The sequence below is a fragment of the Labrus mixtus genome, chromosome 15, assembly GCF_963584025.1.
Source record: "Labrus mixtus chromosome 15, fLabMix1.1, whole genome shotgun sequence".
NCBI classification, from domain to species: Eukaryota; Metazoa; Chordata; class Actinopteri; order Labriformes; family Labridae; genus Labrus; species Labrus mixtus.
This window is the reverse complement of record NC_083626.1, coordinates 20,944,516-20,966,134: the sequence shown is the minus strand read 5'-3', so window position 1 is coordinate 20,966,134 and position 21,619 is coordinate 20,944,516. Positions and strand designations below refer to the sequence as shown.

General features: G+C 52.0%; 1 protein-coding gene across 1 annotated transcript; it reads left to right on the top strand.

The window, feature by feature from the left end:
* Positions 1-902: 902 nt before the first annotated feature.
* On the top strand, positions 903-7,542 carry LOC132989570 (mucin-5AC-like; the record flags this gene model as incomplete). Its single annotated transcript, XM_061057265.1, has 5 exons — positions 903-918; positions 2,723-3,366; positions 4,348-4,494; positions 6,154-6,216; positions 7,303-7,542. Coding segments are annotated over exons 1-5 (1,110 nt in total), but the record flags the coding sequence as incomplete, so codon positions are not given.
* Positions 7,543-21,619: the final 14,077 nt, after the last annotated feature.

Below are 21,619 nucleotides of genomic sequence, written 5' to 3'. Positions count from 1 at the left end.
GCAATGCAACATCCTATAAGCCACCGTCTTATACTTCTATAACTTTTTATGCAGAGTACATACCTAGTTCAGCATTTTTTAAATCAAGGCATCTCAGAAGTCATACTCTTTATGTGTTTCCCACAGATTGATGCAATACCTGGGCGATGGAGTTCTGGGGGAAGGGGGTGAAGGGGATCGCCATACTTTTTTTCTTTACTCTTATCTTAGGGTATATTTTAATATTACGGTTGTATTCATATCAAATATGTTCTTCCCTCTGAATTAATTTAGTGTTTGCAACAAACAACATTAATCTGCTTTAATCTGAGTGGAGATGTTCACAGACTACAGCAGGCTGTGAGATGACGCTGCTATTGTTAAATTAGTTGCAGACACGGTGAGAGTCAACAGAGTAAAGGTAAACCGACCATTGGACAGGATCACGTGTTTTCCCGAATCTGTCCGTACGGATCACGGATCAACTGAGTGCTGTTTCACTAAAAGTAAAAAGGTGCGCGTGGTGACTGGTGCTCCAGTGTGTGTGTATGTGTGTTTGTGCACGGTGTATGTTGGTGTGTCTCAGCGTGCCCCACGATGCTGAAAGTCGTGACAGCAGAGTGAGGAGCAGTAAAAAGTAACTGCAGTTACATGAAATTTACTCGCCTAACGGAAAGTCTACCAGCATTTGGTGTTTGGCTGGTGTTAATTTTGGACCCTGGGAGCCAGGCACCTCAATCAGTGCAGTGGACCTTCTCTATCTCTCTCTCTCTCTACTGATGTGATTCTGCTCTATTGGTTTTGGAGCCGTAAGGTCCTCGCACACGCCTTCTCTCTCTCGCTCACTCTCTCGTGGACGGAGATTTATGAATAAATAAAAGATTAAATGAAAACGAGTCGGAAATATACTTTGCAGGCCCGCAATGGTATCGTCTATGTGTGGGAAACACTGTCTGTCATATCACAAAATGGTGATCAAAAAAGGGTAAAGTTAAATTAAAACAATATATGCCTGTTTTTCTTTCAGGTTTCCCTGAATCAACTACAACATCTCCCCCTAATACAACAATAGCTCCCCCTACTGTAACCACAGCTCCCCGTACCCTAAACACAGCTCCCCCAGCAAAAACCACAACAACTCTCCTTTCTCAAACCTCATCTCCCCCTACAATACCCAAAACACGACCTACTGCAACCATATCTCCCCCTACTACAACCACAACAACTCCCCCTACTACAACAACCACAACTCCCCCTACAATAACCACAGCTGCCCCTACAAACACAGCTTCTATAATCATTGCTCCCACTACAAAGACCACAGCTCCCCCTACCACAACCACAAATCCCGCAACAACCACAGCTGCTCCTACAACAACCACAACTGCCCCACCTACAGCCAAAGTTGCCCCTACAACCACATCTGTCCTTACTAAAACCACAGCTGCCCCAAAAACAACCACAGCTGCCCCAACTACAACCACAGCTGCACCAACTACAACCACATCTGCCCCTACTACAACCACAGCTGCCCTAACAAAAACCACAGCTGCCCCAACTACAGACACAGCTGCCCCAAAAACAACCACAGCTGCCCCAACTACAACCACAGCTGCCGCTACAGCAACCGCAACTGCCCCTACTACAACCACAGCTGCTCAAACTACAACCACAGCTGCCGCGACAACAACCACAACTGCCCCTACAAACACACCTACCGCTACAACAACTACAGCTGCCCCAACAACAACCACATCTGCCCCTACTACAACCACAGCTGCCCTAACCACAACCACAGCTGCCCCTACTACAACCTCAGCTGCCCCTACAAACACAGCTTCTGGAATCATAGCTCCCACTACAACAACCACAGCTGCCGTTACAACAACCACATCTTCCCCTACTACAACCACAGATGCCCCAACTACAACCACAGCTGCCCCTACAACGACAGCTGCCCATACAACCATCACAGGTGCCCCTACTACAACCCCAGCTGCCCCAACAACAACCACAGCAGCCCCAACAACAACCACAGTTGTCCCAACAACAACCACAGCTGCCCCTGTAATGACAGCTGCCCCTACAACTACCACAGTTGCCCTAACTACAACCACAGCTGCCCCGACAACAACCACAGCTGCCCCAACTACAACCATAGCTGCCGCTACAACAACCACATCTACCCCAACTACAACCACAGGTGCCGTTACAACAACCACATCTTCCCCTACTACAACCACAGCTGCCCCTACAACCACCACAGTTGCCCGTACTACAACCACAGCTGCCCCTACAACCACCACAGTTGCCCGTACTACAGCCACAGCTGCCCCAACAACAACCACAGCTGCCCCAACAACAACCACAGCTGCCGCAACAACAACCACAGCTGCCATTACAACAACCACATCTGCCCCTACTACAACCACAGTTGTCCCAACAACAACCAAAGCTGCACCTACAACGACAGCTGCCCCAACAATCATCACAGGTGCCCCTACTACAACCCCAGCTGCCCCAACAACAACCACAGCAGCCCCAACAACAACCACAGTTGTCCCAACAACAACCACAGCTGCCCCTACAATGACAGCTGCCCCTACAACCACCACAGTTGCTCTAACTACAACCACAGCTGCCGCTACAACAACCACAGCTGCTGCTACAACAACCACAGCTGCCCCTACTACAACCACAGCTGCCCCAACAACAACCACAGCTGCCGCTCCAACAACCACAGCTGCCCCAATTACAACCACACCTGCCGTTACAACAACCACATCTTCCCCTAATACAACCACAGCTGCCCCAACTACAACCACAGCTGCCGCAACAACAACCACAGCTGCCCCATCAACCACAGCTTCCCCAACTACCACCACAGCTGCCGCTACGACAACCACAGCTGCCCTAACAACAACCACATCTGCCCCTACTACAACCACAGCTGCCGCTCCAACAACCACAGCTGCCCCAACTACAACCACAGCTGCCCCAACAACAACCACATCTGCCCCTACTACAACCACAGCTGCCCTAACAACCACCACAGCTGCTGCTACAACAACCACAGCTGCCCCAACTACAACCACAGCTGCTGCTACAACAACCACAGCTGCCCCAAATAAAACCACAGCTGCCGCAGCAACAACCACAGCTGCCCCATCAACCACAGCTTCCCCAACTACAACCACAGCTGCCGCTACAACAACCACAGCTGTTGCTACAACAACCACAGCTGCCGCTACAACAACCACAGCTGCCGCTCCAACAACCACAGCTGCCGTTACAACGACCACATCTGCCCCAACTACAACTACAGCTGCCGTTACAACAACCACATCTTCCCCTACTACAACCACAGCTGCCCCTAAAACCACCACAGTTGCCCCTACTACAACCCCAGCTGCCCCAACTACAACAATAGCTGCCGCTACAACAACATCTGCCCAAACAACAACCACAGCTGCCGCAACAACAACCACAGCTGCCGCAACAACAACCACAGCTGCCCCATCAACCACAGCTGCCCCAACTACAAACACAGCTGCCGCTACAACAACCACAGCTGCTGCTACAACAACTACAGCTGCAGCTACTACAACCACAGCTGCCGTTACAACAACCACAGCTGCCGCTCCAACAACCACAGCTGCCCCTACTACAACCACAACAACTCCCCCTACTACAACAACCACATCTCCCCCTACTACAACCACAACAACTCCCCCTACTACAACATCCACAACTCACCCTACAATAACCACAGCTGCCCCTACAGCCACACCTTCTACAATAATAGCTGCACCCACTAGAACCACAGTTGCCCCAACTACAAACACAGCTGCCCCAATTACAACCACAGCTGCCATTACAACAACCACATCTTCCCCTACTACAACCACAGCTGCCCCAACTACAACCACAGCTGCCGCAACAACAACCACAGCTGCCCCATCAACCACAGCTTCCCCAACTACCACCACAGCTGCCGTTAGGACAACCACAGCTGCCCTAACAACAACCACATCTGCCCCTACTACAACCACAGCTGCCGCTCCAACAACCACAGCTGCCCCAACTACAACCACAGCTGCCATTACAACAACCACAGCTGCCCCTACTACAACCACAGCTGCCCCAACAACAACCACATCTGCCCCTACTACAACCACAGCTGCCCTAACAACCACCACAGCTGCTGCTACAACAACCACATCTGCCCCAACTACAACCACAGCTGCTGCTACAACAACCACAGCTGCCCCAACTAAAACCACAGCTGCCGCAACAACAACCACAGCTGCCCCATCAACCACAGCTTCCCCAACTACAACCACAGCTGCCGCTACAACAACCACAGCTGTTGCTACAACAACCACAGCTGCCGCTACAACAACCACAGCTGCCGCTCCAACAACCACAGCTGCCGTTACAACGACCACATCTGCCCCAACTACAACCACAGCTGCCGCTACAGCAACCGCAACTGCCCCTACTACAACCACAGCTGCTCAAACTACAACCACAGCTGCCGCGACAACAACCACAACTGCCCCTACAAACACACCTACCGCTACAACAACTACAGCTGCCCCAACAACAACCACATCTGCCCCTACTACAACCACAGCTGCCCTAACCACAACCACATCTGCCCCTACTACAACCACAGCTGCCCCTACAACAACCACAGCTGCCGCAACAACAACCACAGCTGCCCCATCAACCACAGCTTCCCCAACTACAACCACAGCTGCCGCTACAACAACCACAGCTGCCGCTACAACAACCACATCTGCTCCTACTACAACCACAGCTGCCCCTACAACAACCACAGCTGTCCCTACAACCACAGCTGCCCCTACAACAACCACAGCTGTCCCTACAACCACAACTGCCCCTACAACAACCACAGCTGCCACTACAACAACCACAGCTGTCCCTACAACCACAGCTGCCCCTACAGCAACCACAGCTGTCCCTACAACCACAGCTGCCCCTACAACAACCACAGCTGCCACTACAACAACCACAGCTGTCCCTACAACCACAGCTGCCCCTACAACAACCACAGCTGTCCCTACAACCACAGCTGCCCCTACAACAACCACAGCTGCCGCAACAACAACCACAGCTGCCCCATCAACCACAGCTTCCCCAACTACAACCACAGCTGCCGCTACAACAACCACAGCTGCTGCTACAACAACCACAGCTGCCCCTACTACAACCACAGCTGCCCCAACAACAACCACAGCTGCCGCTCCAACAACCACAGCTGCCCCAACAACAACCACAGCTGCCGCTCCAACAACCACAGCTGCCCCAATTACAACCACAGCTGCCGTTACAACAACCACATCTGCCCCTACTACAACCACAGCTTCCCCAACTACAACCACAGCTGCCGCTACAACAACCACAGCTGTTGCTACAACAACCACAGCTGCCGCTTCAACAACCACAGCTGCCGCTCCAACAACCACAGTTGCCGTTACAACGACCACAGCTGCCGCTTCAACAACCACAGCTGCCGCTCCAACAACCACAGTTGCCGTTACAACGACCACATCTGCCCCAACTACAACTACAGCTGCCGTTACAACGACCACATCTGCCCCAACTACAACTACAGCTGCCGTTACAACAACCACATCTTCCCCTACTACAACCACAACTGCCCCTACAACCACCACAGTTGCCCCTACTACAACCCCAGCTGCCCCAACAACAACCACAGCTGCCCCAACAACAACCACAGCTGCCGCAACAACAACCACAGCTGCCCCATCAACCACAGCTTCCCCAACTACAAACACAGCTGCCGCTACAACAACCACAGCTGCTGCTACAACAACTACAGCTGCCCCTACTACAACCACAGCTGCCCCAACAACAACCACAGCTGCCGCTCCAACAACCACAGCTGCCCAAATTACAACCACAGCTGCCGCTCCAACAACCACAGCTGCCCCAATTACAACTACAGCTGCCGTTACAACAACCACATCTGCCCCTACTACAACCACAGCTTCCCCAACTACAACCACAGCTGCCGCTACAACAACCACAGCTGTTGCTACAACAACCACAGCTGCCGCTTCAACAACCACAGCTGCCGCTCCAACAACCACAGTTGCCGTTACAACGACCACAGCTGCCCCAACAACAACCACAGCTGCCGCTACAGCAACCACAGCTGCCCCATCAACCACAGCTTCCCCAACTGCCACCACAGCTGCCCCTACAACAACCACAGCTGCCCTAACAACAACCACATCTGCTCCTACTACAACCACAGCTGCCCCTACATCAACCACAGCTGTCCCTACAACCACAGCTGCCCCTACAACAACCACAGCTGCCGCTACAACAACCACAGCTGCCCCAACTACAACCACAGCTGCCCCAACAACAACCACAGCTGCCCCATCAACAACCACAGCTGCCCCAACTACAACCACAGTTGCCGCTACAACCACAGCTGCTGCTACAACAACCACAGCTGCCGCTACAACAACCACAGCTGCTGTTACAACAACCACAGCTGCCCCTACTACAACCACAGCTGCCCAAACAACAACCACATCTGGCCCTACTACAACCACAGCTGCCCTAACAACCACCAAAGTTGCTGCTACAACAACCACATCTGCCCCAACTACAACCACAGCTGCTGCTACAACAACCACAGCTGCCCCAACTAAAACCACAGCTGCCGCAACAACAACCACAGCTGCCCCATCAACCACAGCTTCCCCAACTACAACCACAGCTGCCGCTACAACAACCACAGCTGTTGCTACAACAACCACAGCTGCCGTTACAACAACCACAGCTGCCGCTCCAACAACTACAGCTGCCGTTACAACGACCACATCTTCCCCTACTATAACCACAGCTGCCCCTACAACCACCACAGTTGCCCCTACTACAACCCCAGCTGCCCCAACAACAACCACAGCTGCCGCAACAACAACCACAGCTGCCCCTACTACAACCACAGCTGCCCCAAGAACAACCACAGCTGCCACTCCAACAACCACAGCTGCCCCAACAACAACCACAGCTGCCGCTCCAACAACCACAGCTGCCCCAATTACAACCACAGCTGCCGTTCCAACAACCACATCTGCCCCTACTACAACCACAGCTTCCCCAACTACAACCACAGCTGCCGCTACAACAACCACAGCTGTTGCTACAACAACCACAGCTGCCGCTACAACAACCACAGCTGCCGCTCCAACAACCACAGCTGCCGTTACAACGACCACATCTGCCCCAACTACAACTACAGCTGCCGTTACAACAACCACATCTTCCCCTACTACAACCACAGCTGCCCCTACAACCACCACAATTGCCCCTACTACAACCCCAGCTGCCCCAACAACAACAACAGCTGCCGCAACAACAACCACAGCTGCCCCAACTACAACCATAGCTGCCGCTACAACAACCACATCTGCCCCAACAACAACCACAGCTGCCGCAACAACAACCACAGCTGCCCCAACAACAACCACAGCTGCCGCTCCAACAACCACAGCTGCCCCAACAACAACCACAGCTGCCGCAACAACAACCACAGCTGCCCCATCAACCACAGCTTCCCCAACTACAAACACAGCTGCCGCTACAACAACCACAGCTGCTGCTACAACAACTACAGCTGCCCCTACTACAACCACAGCTGCCCCAACAACAACCACAGCTGCCGCTCCAACAACCACAGCTGCCCAAATTACAACCACAGCTGCCGTTAGAACAACCACATCTGTCCCTACTACAACCACAGCTGCCCCAACAACAACCACAGCTGCTGCTACAACAACCACAGCTGCCCCATCAACCACAGCTTCCCCAACTACAACCACAGCTGCCGCTACAACCACAGCTGCTGCTACAACAACCACAGCTGCCGCTACAACAACCACAGCTGCCGCTCCAACAACCACAGCTGCCCCAACTACAACCACAGCTGCTGTTACAACAACCACAGCTGCCCCTACTACAACCACAGCTGCCCAAACAACAACCACATCTGGCCCTACTACAACCACAGCTGCCCTAACAACCACCACAGCTGCTGCTACAACAACCACATCTGCCCCAACTACAACCACATCTGCTGCTACAACAACCACAGCTGCCCCAACTAAAACCACAGCTACCGCAACAACAACCACAGCTGCCCCATCAACCACAGCTTCCCCAACTACAACCACAGCTGCCGCTACAACAACCACAGCTGTTGCTACAACAACCACAGCTGCCGCTACAACAACCACAGCTGCCGCTCCAACAACCACAGCTGCCGTTACAACGACCACATCTGCCCCAACTACAACTACAGCTGTGCTTACAACAACCACATCTTCCCCTACTATAACCACAGCTGCCCCTACAACCACCACAGTTGCCCCTACTACAACCCCAGCTGCCCCAACAACAACCACAGCTGCCGCAACAACAACCACAGCTGCCCCAACTACAACCACAGCTGCCGCTACAACAACCACATCTGCCCCAACAACAACCACAGCTGCCGCAACAACAACCACAGCTGCCCCAACAACAACCACAGCTGCCCCATCAACCACGGCTTCCCCAACTACAAACACAGCTGCCGCTACAACAACCACAGCTGCTCCTACAACAACCACAGCTGCCCCTACTACAACCACAGCTGCCCCAACAACAACCACAGCTGCCGCTCCAACAACCACAGCTGCTCCAACAACAACCACAGCTGCCCCAATTACAACCACAGCTGCCCCAATTACATCCACAGCTGCCGTTACAACAACCACATCTGCCCCTACTACAACCACAGTTTCCCCAACTACAACCACAGCTGCCGCTACAACAACCACAGCTGTTGCTACAACAACCACAGTTGCCGCTACAACAACCACAGCTGCCGCTCCAACAACCACAGCTGCCGTTACAACGACCACATCTGCCCCAACTACAACTACAGCTGCCGTTACAACAACCACATCTTCCCCTACTACAACCACAGCTGCCCCTACAACCACCACAGTTGCCCCTACTACAACCCCAGCTGCCCCAACAACAACCACAGCTGCCGCAACAACAACCACAGCTACCCCAACTACAACCATAGCTGCCGCTACAACAACCACATCTGTCCCAACAACAACCACAGCTGCCACAACAACAACCACAGCTGCCCCAACAACAACCACAGCTGCCGCAACAACAACCACAGCTGCCCCATCAACCACAGCTTCCCCAACTACAAACACAGCTGCCGCTACAACAACCACAGCTGCTGCTACAACAACCACAGCTGCCCCTACTACAACCACAGCTGCCCCAACAACAACCACAACTGCCGCTACAACAACCACAGCTGCCCCATCAACCACAGCTTCCCCAACTTCCACCACAGCTGCCGCTACAACAACCACAGCTGCCCTAACAACAACCACATCTGCTCCTACTACAACCACAGCTGCCCCTACAACAACCACAGCTGTCCCTACAACCACAGCTGCCCCTACAACAACCACAGCTGCCGCTACAACCACAGCTGCTGCTACAACAACCACAGCTTCCGCTACAACAACCACAGCTGCCGCTACAACCACAGCTGCCGCTACAACAACCATAGCTGCACAATCAACCACAGCTTCCCCAACTACAACCACAGCTGCCGCTACAACAACCACAGCTGCCGTTACAACGACCACATCTGCCCCAACTACAACTACAGCTGTGCTTACAACAACCACATCTTCCCCTACTATAACCACAGCTGCCCCTACAACCACCACAGTTGCCCCTACTACAACCCCAGCTGCCCCAACAACAACCACAGCTGCCGCAACAACAACCACAGCTGCCCCAACTACAACCACAGCTGCTGCTACAACAACCACATCTGCCCCAACAACAACCACAGCTGCCGCAACAACAACCACAGCTGCCCCAACAACAACCACAGCTGCCCCATCAACCACGGCTTCCCCAACTACAAACACAGCTGCCGCTACAACAACCACAGCTGCTCCTACAACAACCACAGCTGCCCCTACTACAACCACAGCTGCCCCAACAACAACCACAGCTGCCGCTCCAACAACCACAGCTGCTCCAACAACAACCACAGCTGCCCCAATTACAACCACAGCTGCCCCAATTACATCCACAGCTGCCGTTACAACAACCACATCTGCCCCTACTACAACCACAGTTTCCCCAACTACAACCACAGCTGCCGCTACAACAACCACAGCTGTTGCTACAACAACCACAGTTGCCGCTACAACAACCACAGCTGCCGCTCCAACAACCACAGCTGCCGTTACAACGACCACATCTGCCCCAACTACAACTACAGCTGCCGTTACAACAACCACATCTTCCCCTACTACAACCACAGCTGCCCCTACAACCACCACAGTTGCCCCTACTACAACCCCAGCTGCCCCAACAACAACCACAGCTGCCGCAACAACAACCACAGCTACCCCAACTACAACCATAGCTGCCGCTACAACAACCACATCTGTCCCAACAACAACCACAGCTGCCACAACAACAACCACAGCTGCCCCAACAACAACCACAGCTGCCGCAACAACAACCACAGCTGCCCCATCAACCACAGCTTCCCCAACTACAAACACAGCTGCCGCTACAACAACCACAGCTGCTGCTACAACAACCACAGCTGCCCCTACTACAACCACAGCTGCCCCAACAACAACCACAACTGCCGCTACAACAACCACAGCTGCCCCATCAACCACAGCTTCCCCAACTTCCACCACAGCTGCCGCTACAACAACCACAGCTGCCCTAACAACAACCACATCTGCTCCTACTACAACCACAGCTGCCCCTACAACAACCACAGCTGTCCCTACAACCACAGCTGCCCCTACAACAACCACAGCTGCCGCTACAACCACAGCTGCTGCTACAACAACCACAGCTTCCGCTACAACAACCACAGCTGCCGCTACAACCACAGCTGCCGCTACAACAACCATAGCTGCCCCATCAACCACAGCTTCCCCAACTACAACCACAGCTGCCGCTACAACAACCACAGCTGCCGCTACAACAACCACAGCTGCCGCTACAACAACCACAGCTGCCGCTACTACAACCACAGCTGCCCCAACAACAACCACATCTGCCCCTACTACAACCACAGCTGCCCTAACAACCACCACAGCTGCTGCTACAACAACCACATCTGCCCCAACTACAACCACAGCTGCTTCTACAACAACCACATCTGCCCCTACTACAACCACAGCTGCCCCTACAACAACCACAGCTGCCCCAACAACAACCACATCTTCCCCTACTACAACCACAGCTGCCCCTACAACCACCACAGTTGCCCCTACTACAGCCCCAGCTGCCCCAACAACAACCACAGCTGCCCCAACAACAACCACAGCTGCTGCAACAACCACAGCTTCCCCAACTACAACCATAGCTGCCGCTACAACAACCACATCTGCCCCAACAACAACCACAGCTGCCCCAACAACAACCACAGCTGCTGCAACAACAACCACAGCTGCCCCATCAACCACAGCTTCCCCAACTACAACCACAGCTGCCGCTACAACAACCACAGCTGTTGCTACAACAACCACAGCTGCCGCTTCAACAACCACAGCTGCCGCTCCAACAACCACAGTTGCCGTTACAACGACCACAGCTGCCGCTTCAACAACCACAGCTGCCGCTCCAACAACCACAGTTGCCGTTACAACGACCACATCTGCCCCAACTACAACTACAGCTGCCGTTACAACGACCACATCTGCCCCAACTACAACTACAGCTGCCGTTACAACAACCACATCTTCCCCTACTACAACCACAACTGCCCCTACAACCACCACAGTTGCCCCTACTACAACCCCAGCTGCCCCAACAACAACCACAGCTGCCCCAACAACAACCACAGCTGCCGCAACAACAACCACAGCTGCCCCATCAACCACAGCTGCCCCAACTACAAACACAGCTGCCGCTACAACAACCACAGCTGCTGCTACAACAACTACAGCTGCCCCTACTACAACCACAGCTGCCCCAACAACAACCACAGCTGCCGCTCCAACAACCACAGCTGCCCAAATTACAACCACAGCTGCCGCTCCAACAACCACAGCTGCCCCAATTACAACTACAGCTGCCGTTACAACAACCACATCTGCCCCTACTACAACCACAGCTTCCCCAACTACAACCACAGCTGCCGCTACAACAACCACAGCTGTTGCTACAACAACCACAGCTGCCGCTTCAACAACCACAGCTGCCGCTCCAACAACCACAGTTGCCGTTACAACGACCACAGCTGCCCCAACAACAACCACAGCTGCCGCTACAGCAACCACAGCTGCCCCATCAACCACAGCTTCCCCAACTGCCACCACAGCTGCCCCTACAACAACCACAGCTGCCCTAACAACAACCACATCTGCTCCTACTACAACCACAGCTGCCCCTACATCAACCACAGCTGCCGCTTCAACAACCACAGCTGCCGCTCCAACAACCACAGTTGCCGTTACAACGACCACAGCTGCCCCAACAACAACCACAGCTGCCGCTACAGCAACCACAGCTGCCCCATCAACCACAGCTTCCCCAACTGCCACCACAGCTGCCCCTACAACAACCACAGCTGCCCTAACAACAACCACAGCTGCCGCTACAACAACCACAGCTGCTGTTACAACAACCACAGCTGCCCCTACTACAACCACAGCTGCCCAAACAACAACCACATCTGGCCCTACTACAACCACAGCTGCCCTAACAACCACCAAAGTTGCTGCTACAACAACCACATCTGCCCCAACTACAACCACAGCTGCTGCTACAACAACCACAGCTGCCCCAACTAAAACCACAGCTGCCGCAACAACAACCACAGCTGCCCCATCAACCACAGCTTCCCCAACTACAACCACAGCTGCCGCTACAACAACCACAGCTGTTGCTACAACAACCACAGCTGCCGTTACAACAACCACAGCTGCCGCTCCAACAACTACAGCTGCCGTTACAACGACCACATCTTCCCCTACTATAACCACAGCTGCCCCTACAACCACCACAGTTGCCCCTACTACAACCCCAGCTGCCCCAACAACAACCACAGCTGCCGCAACAACAACCACAGCTGCCCCTACTACAACCACAGCTGCCCCAAGAACAACCACAGCTGCCACTCCAACAACCACAGCTGCCCCAACAACAACCACAGCTGCCGCTCCAACAACCACAGCTGCCCCAATTACAACCACAGCTGCCGTTCCAACAACCACATCTGCCCCTACTACAACCACAGCTTCCCCAACTACAACCACAGCTGCCGCTACAACAACCACAGCTGTTGCTACAACAACCACAGCTGCCGCTACAACAACCACAGCTGCCGCTCCAACAACCACAGCTGCCGTTACAACGACCACATCTGCCCCAACTACAACTACAGCTGCCGTTACAACAACCACATCTTCCCCTACTACAACCACAGCTGCCCCTACAACCACCACAATTGCCCCTACTACAACCCCAGCTGCCCCAACAACAACAACAGCTGCCGCAACAACAACCACAGCTGCCCCAACTACAACCATAGCTGCCGCTACAACAACCACATCTGCCCCAACAACAACCACAGCTGCCGCAACAACAACCACAGCTGCCCCAACAACAACCACAGCTGCCGCTCCAACAACCACAGCTGCCCCAACAACAACCACAGCTGCCGCAACAACAACCACAGCTGCCCCATCAACCACAGCTTCCCCAACTACAAACACAGCTGCCGCTACAACAACCACAGCTGCTGCTACAACAACTACAGCTGCCCCTACTACAACCACAGCTGCCCCAACAACAACCACAGCTGCCGCTCCAACAACCACAGCTGCCCAAATTACAACCACAGCTGCCGTTAGAACAACCACATCTGTCCCTACTACAACCACAGCTGCCCCAACAACAACCACAGCTGCTGCTACAACAACCACAGCTGCCCCATCAACCACAGCTTCCCCAACTACAACCACAGCTGCCGCTACAACCACAGCTGCTGCTACAACAACCACAGCTGCCGCTACAACAACCACAGCTGCCGCTCCAACAACCACAGCTGCCCCAACTACAACCACAGCTGCTGTTACAACAACCACAGCTGCCCCTACTACAACCACAGCTGCCCAAACAACAACCACATCTGGCCCTACTACAACCACAGCTGCCCTAACAACCACCACAGCTGCTGCTACAACAACCACATCTGCCCCAACTACAACCACATCTGCTGCTACAACAACCACAGCTGCCCCAACTAAAACCACAGCTACCGCAACAACAACCACAGCTGCCCCATCAACCACACCTTCCCCAACTACAACCACAGCTGCCGCTACAACAACCACAGCTGTTGCTACAACAACCACAGCTGCCGCTACAACAACCACAGCTGCCGCTCCAACAACCACAGCTGCCGTTACAACGACCACATCTGCCCCAACTACAACTACAGCTGTGCTTACAACAACCACATCTTCCCCTACTATAACCACAGCTGCCCCTACAACCACCACAGTTGCCCCTACTACAACCCCAGCTGCCCCAACAACAACCACAGCTGCCGCAACAACAACCACAGCTGCCCCAACTACAACCATAGCTGCCGCTACAACAACCACATCTGCCCCAACAACAACCACAGCTGCCGCAACAACAACCACAGCTGCCCCAACAACAACCACAGCTGCCCCATCAACCACGGCTTCCCCAACTACAAACACAGCTGCCGCTACAACAACCACAGCTGCTCCTACAACAACCACAGCTGCCCCTACTACAACCACAGCTGCCCCAACAACAACCACAGCTGCCGCTCCAACAACCACAGCTGCTCCAACAACAACCACAGCTGCCCCAATTACAACCACAGCTGCCCCAATTACATCCACAGCTGCCGTTACAACAACCACATCATCCCCTACTACAACCACAGTTTCCCCAACTACAACCACAGCTGCCGCTACAACAACCACAGCTGTTGCTACAACAACCACAGTTGCCGCTACAACAACCACAGCTGCCGCTCCAACAACCACAGCTGCCGTTACAACGACCACATCTGCCCCAACTACAACTACAGCTGCCGTTACAACAACCACATCTTCCCCTACTACAACCACAGCTGCCCCTACAACCACCACAGTTGCCCCTACTACAACCCCAGCTGCCCCAACAACAACCACAGCTGCCGCAACAACAACCACAGCTACCCCAACTACAACCATAGCTGCCGCTAAAACAACCACATCTGTCCCAACAACAACCACAGCTGCCACAACAACAACCACAGCTGCCCCAACAACAACCACAGCTGCCGCAACAACAACCACAGCTGCCCCATCAACCACAGCTTCCCCAACTACAAACACAGCTGCCGCTACAACAACCACAGCTGCTGCTACAACAACCACAGCTGCCCCTACTACAACCACAGCTGCCCCAACAACAACCACAACTGCCGCTACAACAACCACAGCTGCCCCATCAACCACAGCTTCCCCAACTTCCACCACAGCTGCCGCTACAACAACCACAGCTGCCCTAACAACAACCACATCTGCTCCTACTACAACCACAGCTGCCCCTACAACAACCACAGCTGTCCCTACAACCACAGCTGCCCCTACAACAACCACAGCTGCCGCTACAACCACAGCTGCTGCTACAACAACCACAGCTTCCGCTACAACAACCACAGCTGCCGCTACAACCACAGCTGCCGCTACAACAACCATAGCTGCCCCATCAACCACAGCTTCCCCAACTACAACCACAGCTGCCGCTACAACAACCACAGCTGCCGCTACAACAACCACAGCTGCCGCTACAACAACCACAGCTGCCGCTACTACAACCACAGCTGCCCCAACAACAACCACATCTGCCCCTACTACAACCACAGCTGCCCTAACAACCACCACAGCTGCTGCTACAACAACCACATCTGCCCCAACTACAACCACAGCTGCTTCTACAACAACCACATCTGCCCCTACTACAACCACAGCTGCCCCTACAACAACCACAGCTGCCCCAACAACAACCACATCTTCCCCTACTACAACCACAGCTGCCCCTACAACCACCACAGTTGCCCCTACTACAGCCCCAGCTGCCCTAACAACCACCACAGCTGCTGCTACAACAACCACATCTGCCCCAACTACAACCACAGCTGCTTCTACAACAACCACATCTGCCCCTACTACAACCACAGCTGCCCCTACAACAACCACAGCTGCCCCAACAACAACCACATCTTCCCCTACAACAACCACAGCTGTCCCTACAACCACAGCTGCCCCTACAACAACCACAGCTGCCGCTACAACCACAGCTGCTGCTACAACAACCACAGCTTCCGCTACAACAACCACAGCTGCCGCTACAACCACAGCTGCCGCTACAACAACCATAGCTGCCCCATCAACCACAGCTTCCCCAACTACAACCACAGCTGCCGCTACAACAACCACAGCTGCCGCTACAACAACCACAGCTGCCGCTACAACAACCACAGCTGCCGCTACTACAACCACAGCTGCCCCAACAACAACCACATCTGCCCCTACTACAACCACAGCTGCCCTAACAACCACCACAGCTGCTGCTACAACAACCACATCTGCCCCAACTACAACCACAGCTGCTTCTACAACAACCACATCTGCCCCTACTACAACCACATCTGCCCCAACAACAACCACAGCTGCCCCAACAACAACCACAGCTGCTGCAACAACAACCACAGCTGCCCCATCAACCACAGCTTCCCCAACTACAACCACAGCTGCCGCTACAACAACCACAGCTGTTGCTACAACAACCACAGCTGCCGCAACAACAACCACATCTGCCGCTACAACAACCACAGCTGCCCCAACAACAACCACAGCTGCCGCTCCAACAACGACAGCTGCCCCTACAACCACCACAGTTTCCCCTACTATAACCACAGCTGCCCCTACTACAACCACAGCTGCCCCAACAACAACCACAGCTGCCGCTACAACAACGACAACTGCCCCTACTACAACCACAGCTGCCCCATCAACCACAGCTTCCCCAACTACAACCACAGCTGCCGCAACAACAACCACATCTGCCCCTACTACAACCACAGCTTCCCCAACTACAACCACAGCTGCCGCTACAACAACCACATCTGCCCCTACTACAACCACAGCTGCCCTAACAACCACCACAGCTGCTGCTACAACAACCACAGCTTCCCCTACTACAACCACAGCTGCCCCAACAACCACCACATCTGCCCCAACTACAACCACAGCTGCTGCTACAACAACCACAGCTGCCCCAACTAAAACCACAGCTGCCGCAACAACAACCACAGCTGCCCCATCAACCACAGCTTCCCCAACTACAACCACAGCTGCCGCTACAACAACCACAGCTGTTGCTACAACAACCACAGCTGCCGCTACAACAACCACAGCTGCCGCTCCAACGACCACAGCTGCCGTTACAACGACCACATCTGCCCCAACTACAACTACAGCTGCCGTTACAACAACCACATCTTCCCCTACTACAACCACAGCTGCCCCTACAACCACCACAGTTGCCCCTACTACAACCCTAGCTGCCCCAACAACAACCACAGCTGCCGCAACAACAACCACAGCTGCCCCAATTACAACCACAGCTGCCGTTACAACAACCACATCTGTCCCTACTACAACCACAGCTGCCCCAACAACAACCACAGCTGCCGCTACAGCAACCACAGCTGCCCCATCAACCACAGCTTCCCCAACTGCCACCACAGCTGCCCCTACAACAACCACAGCTGCCCTAACAACAACCACATCTGCTCCTACTACAACCACAGCTGCCCCTACAACAACCACAGCTGTCCCTACAACCACAGCTGCCCCTACAACAACCACAGCTGCCGCTACAACAACCACAGCTGCCCCAACTACAACCACAGCTGCCCCAACAACAACCACAGCTGCCCCATCAACAACCACAGCTGCCCCAACTACAACCACAGTTGCCGCTACAACCACAGCTGCTGCTACAACAACCACAGCTGCCGCTACAACAACCACATCTGCCCCTACTACAACCACAGCTTCCCCAACAACAACCACATCTGCCCCTACTACAACCACAGCTGCACTAACAACCACCACAGCTGCTGCTACAACAACCACAGCTGCCCCAACTACAACCACAGCTGCCGCAACAACAACCACAGCTGCCCCTACAACAACCACAGCTCCCCCAACAACAACCACATCTGCCCCTACTACAACCACAGCTGCCCCAACAACAACCACAGCTGCCCCAATTACAACCACAGCTGCCGTTACAACAACCACATCTACTCCTACTACAACCACATCTTCCCCTACTACAACCACAGCTGCCCCTACAACCACCACAGTTGCCCCTACTACAGCCCCAGCTGCCCCAACAACAACCACAGCTGCCCCAACAACAACCACAGCTCCCGCAACAACCACAGCTTCCCCAACTACAACCATAGCTGCCGCTACAACAACCACATCTGCCCCTACAACAACCACAGCTGCCCCAACAACAACCACAGCTGCTGCAACAACAACCACAGCTGCCCCATCAACCACAGCTTTCCCAACTACAACCACAGCTGCCGCTACAACAACCACAGCTGTTGCTACAACAACCACAGCTGCCGCTACAACAACCACAGCTGCCGCTACAACAACCACAGCTGCCCCAACAACAACCACAGCTGCCGCTCCAACAACGACAGCTGCCCCAACAACAACCACAGCTGCCGCTACAACAACCACAGCTGTTGCTACAACAACCACAGCTGCCGCTACAACAACCACAGCTGCCGCTACAACAACCACAGCTGCCCCAACAACAACCACAGCTGCCGCTCCAACAACGACAGCTGCCCCAACAACAACCACAGCTGCCGCTACAACAACGACAACTGCCCCTACAACAACGACAACTGCCCCAACTACAACCACAGCTGCCGCAACAACAACCACATCTGCCCCTACTACAACCACAGCTTCCCCAACTACAACCACAGCTGCCGCTACAACAACCACATCTGCCCCTACTACAACCACAGCTGCCCTAACAACCACCACAGCTGCTGCTACAACAACCACAGCTTCCCCAACTACAACCACAGCTGCCCCAACAACCACCACATCTGCCCCAACTACAACCACAGCTGCCCCTACAACAACCACAGCTGCCCCAACTACAACCACAGCTGCCCCTACAACAACCACAGCTGCCCCTACAACAACCACAGCTCCCCCAACAACAACCACATCTGCCCCTACTACAACCACAGCTGCCCCAACAACAACCACAGCTGCCCCAATTACAATCACAGCTGCCCCTACAACAACCACAGCTGCCTCTACAACAACCACAGCTCCTCCTACAACAACCACAACTTAAAATTCTTAACAGTGGTTATTCATGCCTTTTGTCAAGGCTTTGAGGATCTCTACTTTACAATGCATTTTTTAACTATTCTATCTATTTTGTCTCTTTTTTTTTTCACAACCAAACAAGTCTTCTAACAACATTGAATTTTTCAGCATTTACTTACATGTACTATTGCATCATTTTTAAACTGTGTATGCTTAAAGAGTGATCATGCTCTTCCATTCATGTCTATCATTATATATTATTTTTATTTATCATAATTTATTCAGACACACATGACTAGATATTGTGTGTATCTCAAGCAGTTAGGTGTGTATATTCTCTATCTTTTCACTGCAATTATTTATTTTGACAAACCTTCCCTAATTATATATCTGTTGGAACATTTCTCCATTGTTGTTTCATACTCTAGTTAATGGTTGTGTTCTTTTTTTCTATTTATATGCAGTCAGTGCTTTTGGCAATATGCTACTCAGACGTTTCATATTGCATATTTATATGGTGTACATCTGCATCGACATACATGTTACTGAATTTTTATGAATCACATTCATAATTAAAATAATAATACCACAAGATTCATGCACTGTTTGACATTTGTTCTGCGTTGTTGTTGTTTTTATTACTACACCTAAAACAGCCACTCTAGACAGAAGACTTCTTAATTACAGAAAAATAACTTTTCTTGAACTGCAGTGTAAAACTACAGAAAAAGATTTATCAACACAGTAGAGTCACAAATATATTCATGACTATTGCAAAGGCACAGTAAATGATAGAAGGGATTACTCAGAGTAATACTATTTTAAACCAGTTCTTATGATATAATAGAACATTGAAACAGCATGTTTTTTTAATTTTAACACAGCAGGCACAATGAAACATGCATGATTAAGTACGGATTTGAAAGCAAGACTTAGCTGTTTGATATGGATGTTAAGTTGTTCCAGCCAAGACATATGGCCATATCCAGCAATTTTCATCTCACATTGGACCCTGATTGAAACCTTTGAGCTATTTTCCTTTTCCATGCACTATTCTTATAGGTCACATTGAAAATTAAAAAATCCCACACAACCTTCAGAGGGACCGAAACGATGTGATTTTATCTAATAGATTGGTGATGCAAAGCAATAGTAGTATGCAGGATTTTTTCTTTGCAATGTGACAGTTGGATGCCCACATGAGATAGTTGGATGTGGAACACCTCTTTTAAAACTATTGTTATAGGTAGAATAGTTACAGAAATGTCATCTCATACAGAAAAATGTGCTAAAGGGTTGTAATTTGCAATTTGCAATTTGGAATTTGGAATACCTTTCCGTCAAGAATAACAATAACAAATTGAAAAGTTAGTTTCATATCCACAGTATCCATAGTAAGGAAAATTCATATGACTATTAGTTCCTGATAATTATAGAGTAATATGACTCCTTATGGTATTCGCAGGATAAACTAATGGATTGTTAATTAGTGCAGTGGAAATGTAAATGGAGAGAAAACCTATCAGACCAAATCATTAAATTACCTTTACCATTTAAATTACCATCTATTTCTAAATGGATTACCTACAACAGTTTTGAATAATAATAATTGTGTTGTACTTTTGTACTCGCTGATGTACGATAAAAGTCTTTCGATAAAAGTGTCTCCTAAGTGAAATGCAATAATAATAATACATTTATTTATAAAGCACTTTAAATCATAGTGCTGTACAAAGCAATACAGTATAAAAAAACATTTCAAAAACTAAAAACAATTAAAAACACACTTAGATTCTCTGGAAAAACATACAGAGAAATTACGACTCATACACAACAGTAAACAGATGGGTCTTTAACTTTGCTTTAAATACCTCAACAGAACAAGCCTGCCTGATGTCCAGAGGTAAACTGTTCCAAACTGTCGGTGCACGGAAAGAAAAAGCCAGCTCCCCAACTGTCTTCTTTCTGACATTTGGGACACTAAAATACCCGTCCCCTGAGAACAAAGGGCTCGGGCAGGCACATAGGGGTTCACCAGATCAGTAAGATACAATGGTGCGCTGCAATTTAATATTTTAAAGGTTAGCAGCAGCACCTTAAAGTCT